Raw genomic sequence first — 20,989 nt, forward strand, 5'->3', positions numbered from 1 at the left:
AGCTTTACTACTCATACAATGCACTCTGATAGTTTCTATTCTAATCTTTAAAACAAAAAAGAGTTTGTACCCATTAAATTGATTTTATGACCAATTAATATGTCACAACACGCAGTTAAAAAACACTGCTCTAAGCATTCAATTTCTTTGCCTCGTGGCCTTTGCACATACTATTCCCTCTATCTGGAAGGCTTTTCTTGCATCCTCTTTACCTGGACAGATCTAATTCCTCTTTCAAGGTATAAAATCAAAAGCTGCTTCCTTCTCTGGGCTTAATTGTCTGCATTCGAATCCTGAAAATCGTGATGAATTTGAGTTAATACGTGCAAAGATCTCAGAACAGTGCATGGCAAATAGTAAGTGCTGCATCTTACTTCTGTCAAAGTAATTAATTATACGACCATTGTGGGATTATAAATGTATCGGCCCCCTCATGACTATATACGCCTGAAGCCAGACACTTGGGTTAAAATTTGTTCATCTTTATATTATTCCGTCTCACCCTGCCCGGTATATAATTGGCCCTTAGTAAACAGTACGAGAAAGGAAAAAGAACCAGTCAGGTTGAATAAAAATGCAGGTAGGCTGGGGGTGGAGCCAACGTAGGGCTTGGGCGCCGTCGCGTCCGAGTCCCCGCCCTTAGGGGCGTGTCCTTATCTACCAGCGCGCGGCCGCGGCCGGGTCACGTGGGACTTAGCCGGGCGGCCGCTGGGGGAGCTGGGCCGAGATGGCGAAGAGGGCGCTGCCGCTGCGACTGGTGGGCTTGGCGTCGCTCCGGGCTGTAAGTGCCCCGCCCTCCAAGGGGGCGGCCCTGCAGGCACCGTGGTGGTCGGGGTCGCTGGCTTGGCCCCTGGCGGTTACGCTCTTGAGAAGCGAAGCCGGACGGCGTTAGGCCAGAGTTGGGAGGGCCTCGGAGGCTTAGACCCTCCTGATCCTGCCCCTGAGGGATATGGGGAAACTGAGGACTGGAGACAGGGAGGGACTTGCCCAGGTCCTGGAGATCTGGACGCGAACTCAGGCGTCGCGATTCCCAGCCAAAGCTATTCCCGGTGATCCTGGCCCCGTTTTCTTTTAAGTGAGCTGCAGACTTCTAAGCTTCTCATTAGTGAAAATCACGAACATTTTCCCCCTTCCGCGTGGAAGAAAGGCCAGCCCCTTCCTCCGCCCCCATTCTCAGCTCTTGTTGCTTTTGGAGGCGTTTGGTGAGGTATCCCACCTGCTGAGCAGGACTTGGGCTGCGTGGGGCCGGCCGAACTTGATTCCCCTGGAATTGTTCCCTCACTCCCAGGCTCCGTGAGTGCGTGGAAAGTGCAGGAGAACTAGTTAGTTGTAAGAAATTACTCTCTCCAAACCTCAGTTTTTCTCAACTGTAAAAGGGGTAGCATTATATCAGGATTGTCTTGGAGATAAAAGAAAATGGTAGGTAAAGCATTTGGCATTTTCTTGGCTCTTAGTAAGTGATCACCACTTGGTAAGTGATGATATTAGATAGTTTGGAAGGATTTTTGCTGTATATTGAGAAAAATTACACTGTCCTGACAGTAGTCCCCTCTCAGAAAGCCACTTTAATGTCTTTTCTAGCCCACCCACATTTTTCTAGTGTAAAATGAAGATGGTAATTCCGAACAGTTAAAATCAACATTAATAAATATGCTTTGAAAAAATCCCTGGTGTAATGAGATGGTGATGGTAGGTGCTCTTTTGGGTTACTAGCATAGGTTTGGTATCAAAACTGGACCTGGGTTTAAGTCCAAGCTTCATCACTTCCTAGATATGTACTTTGAGTAATCTTTCTGAGGCTCATCTGTCCAGCTGGGATAATTAATGATAATGAAACATGAAATTGTTGTTAGCATTAAATGAAGTACCTTTGTCTATAGGTAGCACTGGGATTTACTCAATATTATATTCTTAATGATGCATAAGAACCTGATATTGATACACTGTAGCACTGGAGGCTATTGTATAGTTAGATGGGGTCATCCCTAAGCAGAACTTAACGCAGGAGCTGGGTGTTTAACCAGGAAAACAGAAGACTGGGAGGGAAGCAGAGCAATGAGGCAATGTGGCCTTAAGGTTCGGAGCATGGACTTTAGAGCTACACAGCCACGTTCGGATTTTGGCTCAGTGACTTACTAGCCTGTGACCTTGGGAAAGTTGCTTTATCTTTTCAGGCTTCTCACAGTAAAAGGGGGATTATAGTTGTTCTTTACATAATAAGGTTGTTGAGAGGGCGATATGGGTTAATAAATAAGTAAAAGGCTCTTGTAAGTGCCTGGCAAATATTGAGTTATTATTTTATTGTTATGTGAAGGGCTGTAGTGGGGAAGGAAGTAGAATTGCATTTATTCTGATTTAACAAAAGGAACTCGAAAGGAGGTTTTAGGGTCTTGCCCCGACATTCAACAGATATTTATTGAGTCCCTGCTGTATCCCAGGGCTTTGGAGATACAGCAGTGAATAAAACAAAGTCCCTGCTCTCATGGAATTCAAAGGCCCATCATCTTAGTCTCTAGGAAGCTTTGCTGGTTAAAGCCAAGGTCAGTTCAAGTGAGTTGCTCAAGTGCCAGCTGATTCATAGGGAATATTTCCTTCCTTAGAGGTTTCAGGACTTGAGGGTTTGGGTTGCTTAGCAGATTGCACAGTGCACGTTTCCCTTTGCCCCAATGTGTTGTTTATCCAGATTAAATCTGTTAAAAACAAAGTTGATTTGAAAACTTACAGTATTAAGAAGCCTAGAGGAAAGAGGTGAAAGAAGACTCTGTTACTTGGTGGGGAGGTGGGGAAGATTTGGGGCAGACCTTGTATGGAGGAGACTCAGGTTTGTTGTTTTTTTAGTGCTTTCACCTGCTGGAGCTGGGGTGTCATCCCCTTTGAGCTTTCTCCTCCTTGTCGTCAGCTAGTGTATAATTGTAACAGAAGAGAACCCCTTTCCTCCTTCAGAGTTGAGGACTCCACACCCACTCCACTCTACGTACTCCACTGCACACCCCATAACTGCCCTTATGCATTTATTTGTCTCAGTAACTTTTAATGGACATCTACTTTGTACCAAGTCCAGTGACAAACACTTGGAATGAAGTAGAGCTCAAGAGAGATACAGTCTCTCATAGGGTTTATATTCTACTGGAAGAAACACTAAGTAGGCATTATTTTCAGTGCTCTGAAGGAAATAGTTATAGTCCTGAAATAGAAAATAATGGGGGCAGTGGGCAGCAGATTTACAAAGGGGGTCAGAGGAGGCCTCTCTGAGACTGAGACATGAGAGGGAGCCTGCCACGAGAAGAGGCAGGTGAAGAACACTCTGGCAGACTGAACAGTCAGCACAGAGGCCCTGCTGGGAAGAGAGAAGGCCAGTGGAACTGGAGCATGGTGACCCAGTGGGGGCAGGGAGTGGGGTAGGAACCAGTGATGAGGTTACCAAGGTGAAAAAGATCCCATCATGCAGACCCTTAGAGGCTATGGTGAATGAGGACAGAGGACGAGTCAGGTTTATGGTTTAGCGAGGGTACATGGTGATGCCTTTTATGGTGACAGAAAGGATGGAGTTGGGCTGGGCTTTGGAAGGAGTTAAAGGTTTAGTTTTAGGGCTGCCAAGTTTGAGATGCTTATGAAGAGGCGCAAATGGAGCTGTCAGGTAGGCAGCTGGGATATGAGAATGGACTTCATGGGGAGCCTGTATTGGGAACATGAATCTCTTTCTTTCTTGTTTCTAAAGTAAAATACTCTTCTTGCTCTTAATTCTTAAAATAGACCAACTGTGAACTAAACAGTGAGAAATATTGCTTATTATCTCAGTATTTATGAAGATGAATCCATGCTTTCAGATTTGTTCCCCTAGAGAACTGTGACAATATTTTCCTGTTACTTTTTTTTCCCCTCTTTTGAACCAAAGATCACCACCTCATCTATGGACACTTTGCCAAAGCAAGTGAAAATTGTGGAAGTTGGTCCCCGTGATGGACTACAGAATGAAAAGGTAAAGATGAAAATAAACCAAAAAAGGTTTTTTGAGCCTTCTGCCTTGAGTGTTCCATGTATTTGGTTCCGTGGGGTGGATAGAGCTGTGCAAGATGTGATCAGTGCTGTGAGGGGGGACTCAGGGCAGAGTCAGGAGACCCGGCAGGCATCATGACAGTTAAACATTCTAAGATGGCCACACCACAGGCGTGGTGTCACCAGGTCCAACTCAAGCCCACGTGAAGCAGGGTGGCTGGTGAGTGCTACAGGAGTGAAGGTGAAGGGGGATAGGATTTGAATAGGCAGAGCAGGGAGAAAGCAGTTCAGGTGCATGGCATCAGTGGAGTATCTTAAGAGAGATGGAAAAAATATATCCAACTGGAAAGTGGGTATGCCTTTCCACGTAAGGGGATCTATCCATATGAAGCCATTGAAGAGCACGTGCAAAGATTTTGCCTTGGAGATGTGTCTCAGGACCCTGCTGATAAAGCAGAACATGTTGGGTGTGGGGAGGGCTAAGCAAATACATTGTGGATTTTTCATAAAATGAAATATTATGGAGCTGTTAATAATATAGGAGTACATTAAGTGACTCAAGCAAGTTATAAAATAGTATATATATTTTAATCTCAATTGTGTAAGAAACAAAGTTTCTTCCTGTTTAGGAGCATCTACCTGGAAAAGGAGGAGAGCAGCACTGTCTAATAGGGCTTCCTGCCTTGATGGAAATGTTCTAGACCTGTGCTGTCCAATATGGTGGCCACCAGACACATGCAGATATTGAACACTTGAAATGCGACTAGTATGGCTGAAGAACTAAACTTTTATTTTTATATTATTTTAATTGATGTAAATAACCACATGTGACTACCATATTGGCCTGCACAGATCTAGGTCACATTTCAAACTGTTAATTGTGTTGTCTCTGGGAGGTATTAAGGGTGGTTTTCTTTTGTTTTGGGCATGTTTTTCTGAAATAATCAAGTGTTGATTTTTTTTTTTCAATATCAGAAAAGTTTTTTGTCTTTTTCAAAGCATGTCCAGCCTAGTTTTAATAGTGAGTGTTTGTGGGAAACAAAAAACTGTAAGCTCCATGAGGGCAGAACCGTGTCTGTTCTGCTCACCGCTGTATCCCCAGCACCCAGCACAATGCCTGGAACCTGGAGACCTCTCAGAAATTATTTATGGGAGAGAAATTGGAAAAAAAGAGGGCAGGAGGGCCTGGTGAGAGGACCTGGAGTTCTTGGGAGTTTAGAGTGAGATAATGGAGGCTGCGTTTTAGAAGGAGCCCTGTGTAAGATGAATCGGTGGCATGAGACTTTAGCAGGCAGTGACAGCAGTTACACCTCAGTGTATATGGCCTAATGGCAGTAGATTTGGAAAGAGGAATCCATAGAATCTGGTGAGCACCAACTGGACATGGTGGAGGAAGAAGAAAGAGAAACCGTAAGCTGAACATGGGAAGATGAGGTTCTGTCTCAGTTGGGAGATGGAAAGGGGAAGGTGTAATAGTTTGGGGACCCCATCACACAGGACCCAAGGGATTAGACATCATTGTACCCTTTCAGGCCATAGCACATTGCTCTTCATTTGTTTATGATGGGGCCATAAATTAACATACATTTAGTTAAGAAAAGTTCATATGGCTGAAAAATACTGTTTCCATTTAATAGTAACTCCTTTTCAGGTGAGAAATCACCTCCACTGCAAAACACTATCTGTAGAACTTGAAGACAAGCTTTGTACCCCATCTGCTGGTGGGGATTACATGTAAATTCATGTCAGCATTCACAAGTTGAGATAGTAAAGTGCTTGGTGTAGCAGAAGCACAGTCACATGACCTGGGGGCTTTGAACTGCCAGACACTCATTCTGAGGCCATCTTATTCCCACCTTTGCTGACCCATCTCTTCTCTGGTGTTTCCTCTCCATTACAGAACATCGTACCTACTCCAGTGAAAGTCAAACTTATAGATATGCTTTCTGAAGCAGGACTCCCTGTTATAGAAGCCACCAGCTTTGTGTCTCCCAAGTGGCTTCCCCAGGTGAGCTCCCGCCCTCAGTGAGAGACGTTTTCTCAGGTGCGAGGGCTGAGGAGTTTTGCATTTTCTCATAAAGTAAGTAGAAGTGGGGAGCATCGGTTTCTTGGTCCCTGGCCAGAGTGGTTGTTCCTAGTAGAGTGGCCCAGCACCAAGAACATGACCTGGGGTTCAGGAGGCTTAGATGTACCCTTGGCTCTGCCCCTGAACTGCTTGGTGACCTTGCTAAGGCTTCCCCCTCTCCAGCTTAGAGGTGACCTCTCAGGCCTCTTCTGGCTCTGAAAGTCTAGAATATATATGCCTGTCTCTGGTTTCTGCATTCATGAAAGAGGAAGGCTGGTGACTCCTGCTTCATGGAGATGGTCAAATGGGGAAGAAAGACCCTGTTAAAAAATGAGTGTGCAATAGCACATGGAGAGTCGAGCCCAGTGCTGGGCTCAGAAAGAGTTCCCAGTAAAATGGCTGCTATTATTATTACTGCTGTTACTGTTTATGTAAAGCTGGCGGAATTGGCCATGTGAGAAATTGGGGGTATCACCTAAACCAGGAGCCACCTGCCCCATCAGTAGTCAAGCGATTAGTAAAAACTTCAGGAGACACTGCTCTGCAGAACTCATTCTCCAGGGATTCTGGAGAACAGAGGTTCTGTAATAAAAAGCTTTTCTCTAACTTCTGACTGCTCTTGATGATGACTCGGTAATGTCTTCTTTGACTCCCAGATGGCCGACCATGCTGAGGTCTTGAAGGGCATTCAGAGATTTCCTGGCATCAACTACCCCGTCCTGACCCCAAATCTCAAAGGTTTCAAGGCAGCGGTAAGAAGATGGCTTATTGGCAGGTCCCCTGTAATGTACCCGACTGCCTTGGTCCTGCCCTGTCTCCGGGCCTCAGTCCCTGTCCTGGGGTGTCTGAACGGCTTGTCTCAGTGTGAAGAGCACCATCAGACAGATATGGGCATCCCTGGCTCGGCCACTTCCAGCTCTGAGATCTTGACAAGTTACTTAACTCTCTGAACCTCAGGCTCTACCTATAAAATAGGACTGTTAGTACGTAAAGTTGTGAGGATTTCAAGAGATAGAATGCATATAAATTGCTGAGCAAGAGCCTGGCATAAGGTAAGTGTTTAGTGAATGTTAACGCTTGTTATTACCCATTTTCTCTTTAGAGCAATGTAACCAAGCTCTCCACAAGAATCTCAACAGTAATTGCTGGTGTCTGCCACCTTTCTTATAATTTTAGACCAGAACAACATTGAAGAGGTTGATTCTGCATTTAGGCGAAAAGCTGCTTTCAAGACCAGTGGGGTGGTGGCAGTAGCAGTGGTGATAGTGAAGAAAAATAAGCTGGATTTTTAAAAATTGAGATATGATTCACATACATAAAATTCACTATAAGTCAAGATTTTATTTTTTAGCCACTCTGTGTTGGTGTTCTCAAAGAAAAAATGCCGAAAGGAATTCCCCTGGCTGTTGACAGGTTGCTGCTGGAGCCAAGGAAGTGTCCATTTTTGGCGCTGCCTCAGAGCTCTTCACCAAAAAGAACATCAACTGCTCCATCGATGAGAGTTTGCTGAGGTTTGACGAAGTGTTGAAGGCAGCTCAGGCAGCCGGGATTCCCGTGCGGGGGTGAGTCAGACCGCAGTGGTGCTGCATATTTTCTCAGTATCATTCTGAAATGGGGCGAGGTTCTGACTCAAGCGGTCCCCACCCTCCGTCCCTTTTCCTGGGTGAGGGCAGCCCAAGCTTCACACCTCAACATCATTTTCCACAGAAGTGTGGTCAGAAGAAATCCTAGAAAGTGTTTTCTCTCAAAACTGAATTTTGGATCAGCTCACTATTGTAGGGTGTGAAGAATCTTGCAGGACAGGATACTGAAGGGGGCTTGTGGAGGTCAGCTGAGTGCTAGCTTCACCATCACCTTCTCACGCATCCCTGAAGAATCCCCTAGGCGTGAAGTTTCTGTTACCGCGTCTTTAATAGTAGTATTGCCAGATTCATACAGGCCTCATCTGATTGAATCCTCACTACAGTCCTCAAGAAGGGGCTATCCCCACCTTACAGATGACAAAACTGAGGCTCAGAAAGAATGAATAGCCTACGTGTGGTCACAGCTGTCCAAACTGTAGCCCAAGCAGTCTTTCAGAAGTACACATGGGATTACATCACTCCCTGGTTAAAAATCTTTCAGTGACTCCCCAAGTTCAGACTTTCAGCATGGCTCATAAGGCTCTGTGGGGGCTGGCCCCTGCCACTTTCTGCAGCCTCATTGTTCACTGCTGCCCTCTGGCCCTGCTGCTTCTGCCCAGTACACTCCAGCTGAACTGGAACTTCCTTCCATATACCACATGCCACCATTCTCTTGCTTCTGGGCCTTTGCATGTGCTTTCCATAGACTCAGGACCCTCTTTCTCCTCTTTGGGATGAACTCTCCCTATAGGTCCTCTCTTGGATGCTAGCTTCTCTGCCTCTCCTCTGGGATCCCTGGAATCCTCTACATAGCATTTAGCTGCTTGTTAAATTCTCTCCCACCTCTTGTCCCCACTAGACTGTGCTCTCCGTGAGGGCATAGCCTGCACTTCTCAGGCCCTGGTGTGCTTCCCGATCCCAGCCAGAACCTAGCAATAGTAAATAAATAGGTGCTTAGAAACCGATGGGCAGATGGATGAATGGGGAAGCAGGGACTCAGGTCAGGTCTGACTGACTCCCAAGCCTCTGCCATTTTCTCAGTATCTCTTTAACCTTTTCCTTGCTCAGCAAAGTTTAGAGAATAAGAGGAAGAATTAAAATGGAAACATACACTGAGATCTTTGAGTCTGAAATTATTTAGGCAGCAAACATTTATTATGCCTCTTAATTTGTAAATTACTTTGCTAGATTCTAAAGGGTTTTAGAAACCTCACTACACCTCACTCACCCAAGCAGGATGGTTAGGAATAGAAGCCATCTAACGTCCAAAATCCAGGCTCCTTGGCATCGCCTGCAAGACCCATGATCAGGCCCCGGCCCACCTCTCCAACCTTATCTTGAATTCTTTGCCTCTTGCTCTTTGGGCTGCAGCTGTTCTGTCCTTTGCTCTGTGTCTTGAACATGCCTAGCTCCTTTCCATCTCAAGGCCTTTACCGTGCTTTCTCTCGGCTTGGAGTGATCTTGCTGCAGACCTGCCCCCTTCTCTCATCTTGAATGTCATGTCCTCAGAGAGGTCTTCCTGGACTACCCTACAACTGTTGGCCTCCTCTAGTTGCTCCTCTCACAGTTTCCTTTTCTTCACTTTCTGAGATTATCTCATTTACTTATTTTATTGTTTTTAGTGGCATCCTTGCTAAGTAGAAGTCATTTCCATGAGGGTGGGAGCCTCATCCCTCTTGTTCATTGCTTTATGCCTAGTTCAGTGCTTAACACATAGTAGGCCACTCAGTAAATAAATACTAGTTGGGTGGATGGATGGATGGATGGCTGAAGGAATGAATCCATCCTCTGGCAACTCACTGGAGTTGCTAACCTCATGGTTGTGAGACCAGCCCAGTCTGCTCCCGACTCTTAGCCAACCCAGTTCTGGTTCCTGCCTTGGCTTTCATCTGGTCCTTCTTTCCCTCCTGTGAATACTGGCCCTAGCTACCCTGATGCATAGTTCTGCTTTACCTCACTCCTTCCGGCTTGGGTTCCTGCTAATATTACCCTCTCTGGCTTTTCCTCCTTGTCTGGCCTTTATTCTTGTAAATCCTTGGCTGCCTGTCCTGCTTCCAGAATGACAGGCCTCTCAGCCTCCTCCCTTCCCTACCTGGCTCTCTTCTGCCTCCTCCTGGTGCTACCCTTATGGTATTAACCTTTCTGCTCCACCCAGGCACTCTGCCTGCAGCCCAGCTTTAGGGTTGGGATTGCCACGTACCAGGGATGTGTGTCAAGCAGCCACCCTGCTTCTGCCCTGCAGGACTGATTTCCTCTTCCCCTGTCTTCCCACAGGTATGTCTCCTGCGTGCTTGGATGCCCCTATGAAGGGAAGATCCCCCCGGCTAAAGTAGCTGAGGTGTGTCTGTGGGGCAGGATTTTGTGAGAGCTGGCCGCCTTTCCTGGGTGCAGAGGTTCCTCTTCCCTCCCACTCCTAGTGGGTCACTGATTTCATTCAGTCACCCAGCTGTTTGTGATGTGCCCTGCTCCCCATGTGCGCAGCTCTGTGCTTGCTCCCAGGAGGCCCATCTCCCAGCAGCAGGTAGTCTTTGAAGCCCCTTCCCTCTCCCCCAGAGTGAAGCCTCTGATTTAGTTTCCAGTTTGAGGTCAGCCAGCAAGTGATCATTGAGCACCTGTGCTTTGCAGTTCTCTGAGGAGGGAACCCTCAAGAGCAAAGCTCGGGCGGTTCCTGCAGTACGTGGTGGGAGAGGCCACGCCTGACCGCCTCTGAGCAGGGACCACATCAACCCTGAAAAGAACACAGTGCAAGAATTGATTTTGAGAAACCCAAGAGCTTAAGTCTTGTAATCATCAAAACCACCCTGCAAATTCGGCTTTATTCTTCCATTTCCCAATTGAGGCAACAGACTGGCCACACAGCTTGTAAATGGTGCAACCAGGTCTCAGACCCTGTTTGACTACTCCAGCTCTTCCCCCCACCCCATGTAGCGTCAGATGCAGGGAATGCTATTAGTAGCAACTGCTTGTTGACAGTGGCTGCCGTGCTCCAGGTCTTGGCCTCATGTGGCCTTCAGTCCTCTCCATAGTTCTAAGGGGGTCATCACCGTCTTTCAGAAGCAGAAGTTGAAGCTTGGGAAGGTTAAGTCCCTTGCCCGAGCCCCCACAGCTAGTGAGCAGCAGAACTGGGATTTGACTCCGGCTTGATGGGACTCCAGAGGCCTGCTCCTCGCACTGCATCCTGCTGCGTCCCAAAGGAGGCTGGCCACCACTCCTTGCCATGCTGCCCACCTGGGCACATGGGGGCTGGGGGGTGGAGGGTCACTGTTTTATCTCTCCAGCAGATCATGGGTGAGGGTATCCATGTCCCTGGCCCTGCCACCTCCCCTCCAGTGCCTTTTGCATCAGCATGGCATGGGGCAGCAGTTCCTCGGGTGGGGCTTAGGCCACTCTGGTTGTGCAGTGATATTAAGGGTACGGAAAAGAACTTCTAAAAATGTAAACAGTTATGTACTTCTATTAAAAATATTTAATTAACACCTCAAACTCATGACATCATAGGTTTTAATTGCTAAGAATAAAGCTTCATGAAAGGAATCAGTTTTCCTGGTTCTAGCACCTGGACAGTTCATCGCATATGAAAGTGATAAGTGCTGAAATTTGAGAGATGCTAGGTGTCGTGAGGAAACCAGGGGTTGGAGCCCCAGGACCTGTGCCAGTGACCAGTTCTGCTCCTATAAGCCTCAGCCTCCTGGTCAGTAGAATAAGGATTATCATCCCCATGAAAATTAACAGTGTTCTGCAAGGCACAGGATCCCTGTTCTGAGCTCTCAGACCCCACCTGGTAGAATGGGGTGACCTCCAACTGCCTGCTTGCTTCCCCAGGTCGCAAAGAAGATGTACTCGATGGGCTGCTACGAGATCTCCTTGGGGGACACCATCGGCGTGGGCACCCCGGGGGTCATGAAGGACATGCTGTCCGCTGTCATGCATGAGGTGCCTGTGGCTGCCCTGGCCGTCCACTGCCATGACACTTATGGACAGGCCCTGGCCAATACCCTGATGGCCCTGCAGGTAAGCAGGGCATGTCCCGGGAGAAAGGCCCATTCTCCCAGAGCGCACAGGCTAGGACAGCTTTGTTTCTTTTTATTTTTTTAGCAGACTTTTACTGATGCCTGTCTGCCAGACCCTGGGCTGGACATGTGGACACAGACACGGCAACCCTGCCCTGAAATGTTAGGGGAGACAGTCAAGGGAATTATGTGCTAACCATAATGTAGTATGACAGATGTCACAAAGGGAGGAAGCACGGGGCCAAGGAGGCCTGGAAAGGGACCCTATCCCAGCTGGGGAGGCCAGGAAGCATTTGCCAGAATTAAGGCCTGAGCAGGGCTTGCAGGAGGTGGAGGAATTAAGCAGTTGAAAAGGGAAGTGGAAAGGTAACTGGGCAGAATTGCACTGTAGTAGGGTGGGGTCATTGAGGACTTGTGAACCCTGGGCCTGCAAAAGCACACTGGGTGTGAGTGTACATGTGTGTAGAGGGGGACACCCGAGGAGACAGCAGGCTCACGGGGTAGGCAGGGGTCAGTCACAGAGGAGTATCTTGGTTTAGTTTCCCTTGAGGTTTACTTCTGGAGGGCCGGCCCAAGATGGGGATTCCATTGGCTGGCAGCCATGTGGAAGGAAAGTTCTTAGTGTCTGACCACAGGCCACCTTGCTGGAGCATTGTAATGTACCATCTTCAGGTTAGCCAAGGCAATCCTTGGCCTTTTCTTTTCATGCTCTCAAGTTATCTCCTAGGACCTCATGTCTCTGAACCATATGATTCTAGTACTTTGTCAGGACTGTTTTTTCAGAGTTGTGGTTGTCAAGGGTAAGGTTTGTAGCTCTGTGCACTCTTCATTTCTCAATTTGCTCTGAGACCCTGGCCTGTCCTCCTGGGCTTTCCTGGAGCTCATCGGTTTCCTGGGGTGCATCAGGTAGGCAGGGGAAAAAGACTTCCTCTCCCACCCCTTGCCAGGCAAGCACAGGGGATTTCTGCACAGCCATGGTAAGCCTGAGGCAAAACTTCATCTTGACCACGGTCAGGACACTCCCCCTTTTCTGCCCTTCTCTGTTCTGTGGTACCTGACGTCCTCGGAATTCCCTCTTTGAAAATCTCTCAGGAACAGGATCAGCAGTGGGGTGACTGACAAGAGCTTCCTCACCTCTCCTTCCTTCAGTCATTCCAGAAATACTTTTTGCCTGACTTCCACGTGCCAGGAATTCTGTTAGGGTCTGACTAGACAATAGTAAACAAGACCCAGCTCCTTCCTTCTGGGAACTTAGGTTCTAGTGGGGAAGACAGATGAAGGACTACTGACGTGGAAACACAAACTGTGGGACCATTTATTTAGCTGTTAAAACCAAACCCCTTCTTGTGCCAGACACTGTTCTCAGTGTTGAAGATTCAGTTATGACCAAAACAGTCTCGGACCTCAGTGAAGGGACACCATTAATAATAAACAAACAAGCAAATATGGAGTTGGCTGGTGGTCCTGAGCATTGTGGAGAAGAACGAAGCAGATTACGAGAGTGCCAGGTGTTAAGGGTTGCTGCTTTATGTGGGGTGGCCTCACTGAGGGAGACATGAGAGATACCTGAGAGAAGCGGAGAGTGAGCCCTGCAGACAGCTGGGGTGGGGGACGAGTGTCCTGGCTCAGAACAGCAAGTGCAAAGACCCTGAGGTAGGGGAGTAATTGCTGTGTTCAAGGCACAGCCAAGGGGCATACGGCAAGCTCAGCGAGAAAGGGGCAGGTGACAGAAGAGGACATCAGAGGTGTGGAAGGCCAGGTCAGGTGGAGCCTGGTGGCACTGGGGCTCTTTCTCTGCCTGAGCTGGCAGTTTGTGGAGTGTTTTGAGCAGAGGAGAGAAGGGATATGATCTGCTTCTTCCCCTTTAAAGGGATCCCTCTGGCTGTTGTATGGAGAATAGACTGTAGGGGGACAGGGATGGAAGCAGAGAAACCAGTGTGGCGGCTACAGTAATCCTGGTGAAAGGGGTGGGGCAGGGGTGGGAAGATGATCAGGAGTTCAGTTTTTTTTTTTTTTTTTTCTTTTTCTCCATTTTAATTTTTATTGGGATTGTTCAGATATCATACAATTATGCAAAGATCCAAAGTGTACAATCAGTTGCCCCTGGTACCCTCATACAGCTGTGCATCCATCACCACACTTAATTTTTGTTCAATTTTTAGAAACATTTCATTACTCCAGACAAGAAATAAAGTGAAAGATGGGAAAAAAAAAAAAAAAAGTAAACTCGAATCCTCCCATAACCCTAACCAACCCCTCTCAATTGTTGACTTGTAGTGTTGGTATAGTACATTTGTTACTGTTTATGAAAAAATGTTGAAATACTACTAACTGTAGTATATAATTTGCAATAGGTATATATTTCTTCCCTATATGCTGCTCTATTATTAACTTCTAATTGTATTGTCATACATTTGTTCTGGTTCATGGAAGAGATTTTTAATATTTGTACTGTTGATCATGGACATTGCCCACCATAGGATTCAGTTTTATACATTCCCATCTTTTGATCCCCAACTTTCCTTCTGGTGACATATATGACTCTGAGCTTCCCCTTTCCACCTCATTCACACACCATTCGGCGCTGTTAGTTATTCTCACATCTTGCTACTGACACCTCTGTTCATTTCCAGACATTTAAGTTCATCCTAGTTGAACATTCTGCCCATACTAAGCAACCGCTCCCCATTCTTAAGCCTCGTCCTATATCTTGGTACCTTATATTTCATGTCTATGAATTTACGTATTATAATTAGTTCCTATCAGTGAGACCCTAAAATATTTGTCCTTATGTGTCTGGTTATTTCACTCAGTATATTGCCCTCAAGGTTTTGTCATCAACCCATTTTTTTTTTTTTTTTTTTTTAATATGGTTTTGTTCACACACCACACATTCCATCCTAAGTAAATAATTGATGGTTCCCTGTATGGTCATATATTTATGTGTTCACCACCTTCACCACTGTCTGTACAAGGGCATCTACATTTCTTCCACAAGGCAGGAGGGAGAGTCAAAGAGGCAAAAGAAAGAGGAAAAAAAAATGACAGCTAGGAAGCAGCAAAAGGAAAAATAACCTTAAATCAAAGTAGAGTAAAGAGTCAGACAACACCATGAATGTCAAGTGTCTAACATGCCTCCCCATCCCCCCCTCTTATCTGCATTTACCTTGGTATATCACCTTTGTTACATTAAAGGAAGCATAATACAATGATTCTGTTAGTTACAGTCTCTAGTTTACATTGATTGTGTCCTTCCCCCAATGCCTCCCCATTTTTAACACCTTGCAAAGTTGACATTTGCTTGTTCTCCCTCATAAAAGAACATATTTGTACATTTTATCACAATTGTTGAACACTCTAGATTTCACCAAGTTACACAGTCCCAGTCTTTATCTTTCCTCCTTTCTTCTGGTGTCTCACATGCTCCCAACCTTCCTCTCTCAACCGTATTCATAGTTATCTTTGTTCAGTGCACTTACATTGCTGTGCTACCATCTCCCAAAATTGTGTTCTAAACCACGCACTCCTGTCTTCTCCTGTCACTCTGTAGTGCTCCCTTTAGTATTTCCTGTAGGGCGGGTATCTTGTTCACAAAGTCTCTCATTGTCTGTCAGAAAATATTTTGAGCTCTCCCTCATATTTGAAGGACAGCTTTGCTGGATAAAGGATTCTTGGTTGGCAGTTTTCCTCTTTCAGTGTCTTAAATATATCACCCCACTTCCTTCTTGCCTCCATGGTTTCTGCTGAGAGATCCACACATAGTCTTATTAAGCTTCCTTTGTATGTGATGGATTGCTTTTCTCTTGCTGCTTTCAGGATTCTCTCTTTGTCTTTGACTCTTGATAATCTGATTATTAAGTGTCTTGGCATAGGCCTATTCAGATCTATTCTGTTTGGAGTATACTGCACTTCTTGGATCTGCAATTTTATGTCTTTCAAAAGAGATGGGAAATTTTCATTAATTATTTCCTCTATTATTACTTCTGCCCCTTTTCCCTTCTCTTCTCCTTCTGGGACACCAATGATATGTATATTATTGTACTTTGTTTCATCCTTAAGTTCCTGGAGACGTTGCTCATATTTTTTCATTCTTTTCTCCATTTGCTCCTTTGCGTGTAGGCTTTCAGGTGTTTTGTTCTCCAGTTCCTGAGTGTTTTCTTCTGCTTCTTGAGATCTGCTGTTGTATGTTTCCATTGTGTCTTTCGTCTCTTGTGTTGTGCCTTTCATTTCCATAGATTCTACTAGTTGTTTTTTGGAACTTTTGATTTCTGTCTTATGTATGCCTAGTGTTTTCTTTACAGCCTCTATCTCTTTTGAGAAATCTTCTCTAAACTTTTTGAATTGATCTAGCATTAGTTGTTTAAATTCCTGTATCTCAGTTGAAGTGTACGTTTGTTCCTTTGACTGGGCCTTAACTTCATTTTTCTTAGTGTAGGTGGTAATTTTCTGTTGTCTAGGCATGGTTTCCTTGGTTACCCCAATCAGGTTTTCCCAGACCAGAACAGGCTCAGGTCCCAGAGGGAAGAAATATTCAGTATCCGATTTCCCTGAGGGTGTGTCTTAGAAAATTGGTACACCCTCTGATGCCTCAGGTCACTGTGCTTTTCTGCCCAGCAGGTGGCAACTCTTAGCCTGTAATTCTTGACTGGTGTGAGGAGCTTTGGCCATGTTCCCCCAGGCTCTGGCATCTGGTTCTGAATGGAAAGGGCCCCACCCCTCTTCTCTTAGAGAAGACAGACCCCCTAGGGGGAGGTCATTAGCATTTAGATGGTCTCTCTGTCTGCTTGTGCTATCTCCACCCTTCTCTGAGTCACAACACTGGGAACCGAAAATGACTGGGGCTTTCTCCACTGAGCCGAAAAAGAAACAGATAGTCCTCTTCAGACCTAGTCCAAGGCGACCCTCCGGCTCTCCAAGGTCAGTCGTCACCCAAAGCCTCTGTCTGTTTTTTGGGGATTTGTACCTGTAGTGAGCAGTTCACACTCGCTACTTAAAACCCCAGTTGGAGCTCAGCTGAGCTGTATTCGCTTGCTGGGAGAGAGTTTCTCTCTGGCACCACGAGGCTTTGCAGCTCAGGCTATGGGGGAGGGGGTCTCACGACTTGGATCCGCGGGTTTTACTTACAGATTTTATGTTGTGATCTCGGGCATTCCTCCCAATTCAGGTTGGTGTATGATGAGTGGATGGTCTCGTTTGTCCCCCCACAGTTATTCTGGATTATTTACTAGTTGTTTCTGGTTTTTTTTAGTTGTTCCAGGGGGACTACTTAGCTTCCACTCCTCTCTATGCCACCATTTAGATCCTTCAAGAGTTCAGTTTTTAACTTGTGAAATTTGAGATGTTTATTGAGCATCCAGCAGAGCTGTTGAGGAGGCAGCTGTCTGTATGAATCTAAATTTCAGGAAGAGTCTGGGCTTGTGTAAACATTTTGGAGTCTTCAGCTCATAGATGGGAATTTAAAGACATCAGGGGGTGAATGTAGAGGAGAAGCTGTCTGTGGACGGAGCAGTGAGGGCTCCACCTTCAGAGTCCAGGGAGATGAGGAGGATGCAGCAAAGGCTGGATTGAGGCCTCCAGAGAGGCCAGAGCGTTAGCAGGATCCAAGAGGATGTGGAGCCCTAGAAGCCACGTGAGGAAAGCATTTTGTGAGGATGCTGTTGGTATGTCAGGAACCAAGAAGACTGACAGCTAACCTTTGGATTTAACTGCATGGAGGTCATCGATGACCTAGAGCTGTTTCGGCAAGGTTGTGGGGACAAAAATCGGTTCTTTTGAGGATTTTTGCTGTGAATAGGAGCAAAGAAATGGAGGCAGAAGGGAATATGGGTTCCAACAAAAGTTTGTAAAAGATGGGAGACACCCCAGCTTGCTGGTGTGAGAATGACCTATTGCAGGAGGGAAAGGAAAGACCTGGTGGAGTGTACCCCTGGGCTGATGAGAAGAATGGGACACAGAGCATTGGGGGTGGCCCTTGCTAGGAGCTTGGCAGGTCCATCCCAGGCCATATGAGGAGAGGTGGTGTCCACGGACCGGGAAGCAGGCCAGTGGGTAGACATGATGGTGAGAGCTAGGGGTAACATCTCTTCTGAGGTCTCCACTAGCTGCTTCAAAAGAGGAAGGAGGAGGAAGGACTTGACAGTGAGGATGGGGAGAGGGGTATTGGAAATCTAAGGAAAGAATGAAACAGTCACCAAAGACAGTAGAAAGGGACCGACTTAGTGAAATGGACTAGGGCCCCTATGAGGTTAGAGGCACGACTTGAAGTGAGACCAGCCCTGGGGGGTTGTGTGTAAACGTTGCACGGTAAGCATCAGGAGCCTGAAATCTCAGCCTTGAGGGGGCTAGTTCGGTCGTCAGGAAGGGCCTCCCTGATGACGTGGCTTTTATTTAGGCTGAGACTTAAAGGATGAGGAGTCAGCCACGAAGGAGTGGAGGAAAGATATTCCAAATAGAAGAAACAGTGTATGCCAAGAATACTCACTCTGTTCCAGAAAAGAAAAGGAGAAACACCTTCTTTTGCAGTAGGATTTTCATCTCAACAGAATCATAAGCCAAAGGAGTGACTCCCTCTCTCAGTAGAATTTCAGGCTGTAGACAGTTGGGTGGTTTGCGGGGCTTGGTGTTGCGGGCCCCGGTCCCACTGTGGCAGCCGTGAAACATCCTTATGTTTCCAGATGGGCGTGAGTGTCGTGGACTCTTCTGTGGCAGGACTTGGAGGTTGTCCCTATGCACAGGGGGCATCGGGAAACGTGGCCACGGAGGACCTCGTCTACATGCTGATGGGCTTGGGCATTCACACGGTAAGCCGACGCCCCCTGGTGGCCACAGCCCTGAACTGACCAGAGTTCTGCCTGGACCCAGAGGACAGAAGCTGATGGGGTTGGGGGGAGGGGGTGTTTTGTTGGAGGAGGTGGGTTAAAAGGGAAAGCATGCCGGCTTTTAGGGGTGGCCTCTCTTATATTTGTGAGGCACCCGATTGTGGCTTAACAGGGCCCTGAGCCTAGACTGAAAAGGCCAGGCTCTCAGTATGACTTGGACAGTTCATGTCTGGGAGGCACTGGGGCATGGGGAAAGAGCACTGAAAGGGGTCAGGTTCATTACCTGAATTGAATCAGTTGTCTCTGGGCCTCTGTTTTGTTCTCTATAAAATGAGACCAGTAGAATTAGAAGCCACCCGGGCTCTGACAGAGTCTGTAAGGCACTCAGTGATGGGATGGAAGCAGTATAGCATCGACATCTTGGGACCAGATGGAACTGGATTTAAAACCTAGCTCTGCCACTCACAAGCTGTGTGACCTCAGGCAAATTACTTCCTTTCTCTGAGCCTAAGAAATGGGAATAATAATAACACCTATCAGTTAGAGTTGATGTGAAGATTAAGTAAGAAAATGTTTGTACAGTGCTTAGCACAGAGCCGAGCATCATTAAATACAGCTATTGTTTTGAACAGAATACTTCAGCTTGGCTCTTTCAGTTGATGTTTTATTCCTACCTCTCTCTGCCTCACAGTCTGTACTTCAGTACACAGTTTTTGATCACTGTGGGCCAGGCCCTGTGTTAGGCCTAGAGGTGGAGTACTGCACAAGCGGATGAGATCCCTGCCCTCATGGCAGCCCCACAAAGCATTACATCTGTTAGTGCATCTTATACAAGGGGAGACAGAGGGCTAACCCCGATGCTAGAAGGACACGACCTTCCAGGTAGCCTGTGGCCCACCATCAGAGGAACAAGAGCCTATTTGTCTTCACCTTTACTTTTCCAGTATCACAATTGTCTGCCCAGTCTGATGTTTCCCTGGGTGTTGAGGACATGTCATGACTTACTGCATCCTCTAACTTATTTCCCAAAGGGTGTGAACCTTCAGAAGCTCCTGGAAGCCGGGGCCTTCATCTGTCAGGCCCTGAACAGAAAAACCAGTTCCAAAGTGGCTCAGGCCACCTGCAAACTCTGAGTTCCCAAAGCCGTGGAACTGTGTGGAAATAGGGGCATGATTGGATGATTCATGGATGGGAAATGGAAATGGAAATGAAACTAAAAGGAGCAGCACCTCACAGTCAGCTCTGCACATAGGTCTCTCTTGGCAGAAAGGAGGCAAGGGGCAGGAGCTGCTTGGCCTGAGGCCTTCCCTGCCAGACCTGAGCAAGAGGCTTTGGGGGCTGGAGGTCTTCCTTCACCATAGACCCTAAGGCTGGGAGTTGAATGCATCCTCCTGAGGGCAATTGGGAGCCCAGCCCTGGTTTGGGCTGATCCCTAAGTCTCCTCTCTGGGTGAAATATATTCTTCCAGCTAACTGCCTGCTGCAGAGCTGGACCCTGCCCTGTCCTGGAACCATTGTTCTCTGACTTCTCAGGGCAAAGGGGCATGGAGGAGTTTACCCCCAAGGTGGCAGAGGGAGAGGGCTGAGCTTTTGTAGTGGCCAACTCCAGAACCAATGGGAATTCTTATGGGTGATACTCCACTCTGAACATGATTTTTTTAAATAACTTAGGTAATTAAAGGCTTAATGGCACAGAATCATTCCAGTATTTTGTTGTGTAGATGTCTGTATATATGAGAGAGGGGAGATTGCTGGGAACAACCATTTTGACATTATACTCTGAAAGGAAAATGTAGATTGAACTATAATTTGTTAATCACTGGATTTCCTGTTTACCCACTGGATCCCCAAATTCGTAATGGACATCAGTGAGGTTTGGGTTTTCTCAGGAGAAAGCCTGCAGCAGTGGCTGGCCAGAACACCCTGCAGAAGTGGTTTCAGAGGCTCTTGCCTCTTTGGCCAGGGCTGTTGCCTCAGCTTCCTGTGGCAACCAGCTGCCACTTGCTCCTCTGGACCTGGGCAAGCCTGGCCTCTCCCTTCCCCTCACAGGCCGGCAGTTTGACTGGCTGGCCAGTCCCTTACTTCTCTGTTCCTCAGACTCTGGGGTCTGTCGGCCATCCTTGCTGGGCTGGGGCAGGCCCGGGGCCTTCCAGGCTGTGGGAAGCACATGTGCACCTGAGCATCTGTCTCTGCTCTGGTTTCATCACCCAGTATGTTGCAACCTTATACATAATTTCATACTCATTTTATTTTATTTTATTTTTTATTGAAATACATTCACACACCATACAATCATCCATGGTATACAATCAACTGTCCACAGTATGATCACATACATACTCCTTTTTTTTTTTTTTTTTTTTTTTTTTTTCCTTTTATTTTAAACAGAAAGATAAAATCATTTGCTAACCTGCTTTAGTTAGTTATGGTAGGCAGGCTGCAGACAAACCATTCCCAGCAGTAAGAAGGCCATAACTTG

The 20,989-nt window shown here is 46.7% G+C and overlaps 1 protein-coding gene across 1 annotated transcript; it reads left to right on the top strand.

Moving 5' to 3' along the window:
• The first annotated feature begins 658 nt into the window (after nucleotides 1-658).
• HMGCL (3-hydroxy-3-methylglutaryl-CoA lyase) lies at nucleotides 659-20,218 on the top strand. The gene is made up of 9 exons (XM_037828199.1): nucleotides 659-781; nucleotides 3,896-3,979; nucleotides 5,897-6,004; nucleotides 6,718-6,813; nucleotides 7,475-7,623; nucleotides 9,958-10,021; nucleotides 11,506-11,694; nucleotides 18,368-18,493; nucleotides 19,543-20,218. The coding sequence occupies exons 1-9, from the start codon at nucleotides 728-730 to the stop codon at nucleotides 19,642-19,644; spliced, it is 972 nt and encodes a 323-aa protein (XP_037684127.1). The 5' UTR covers nucleotides 659-727; the 3' UTR covers nucleotides 19,645-20,218.
• The last annotated feature ends 771 nt before the right edge of the window (nucleotides 20,219-20,989 follow it).

This window comes from Choloepus didactylus, chromosome 2 (assembly GCF_015220235.1).
Source record: "Choloepus didactylus isolate mChoDid1 chromosome 2, mChoDid1.pri, whole genome shotgun sequence".
Taxonomy (NCBI): domain Eukaryota; kingdom Metazoa; phylum Chordata; class Mammalia; order Pilosa; family Megalonychidae; genus Choloepus; species Choloepus didactylus.

Excerpts from the sequence above, each read along its gene's own strand:
- HMGCL (XM_037828199.1), top strand. The coding sequence starts at position 728 with ATGGCGAAGAGGGCGCTGCCGCTGCGACTGGTGGGCTTGGCGTCGCTC. Across the intron at positions 6,005-6,717 it reads CTCCCAAGTGGCTTCCCCAG|ATGGCCGACCATGCTGAGGT; the intron begins GTGAGCTCCCGC and ends TTTGACTCCCAG. Across the intron at positions 6,814-7,474 it reads TCAAAGGTTTCAAGGCAGCG|GTTGCTGCTGGAGCCAAGGA; the intron begins GTAAGAAGATGG and ends GGCTGTTGACAG.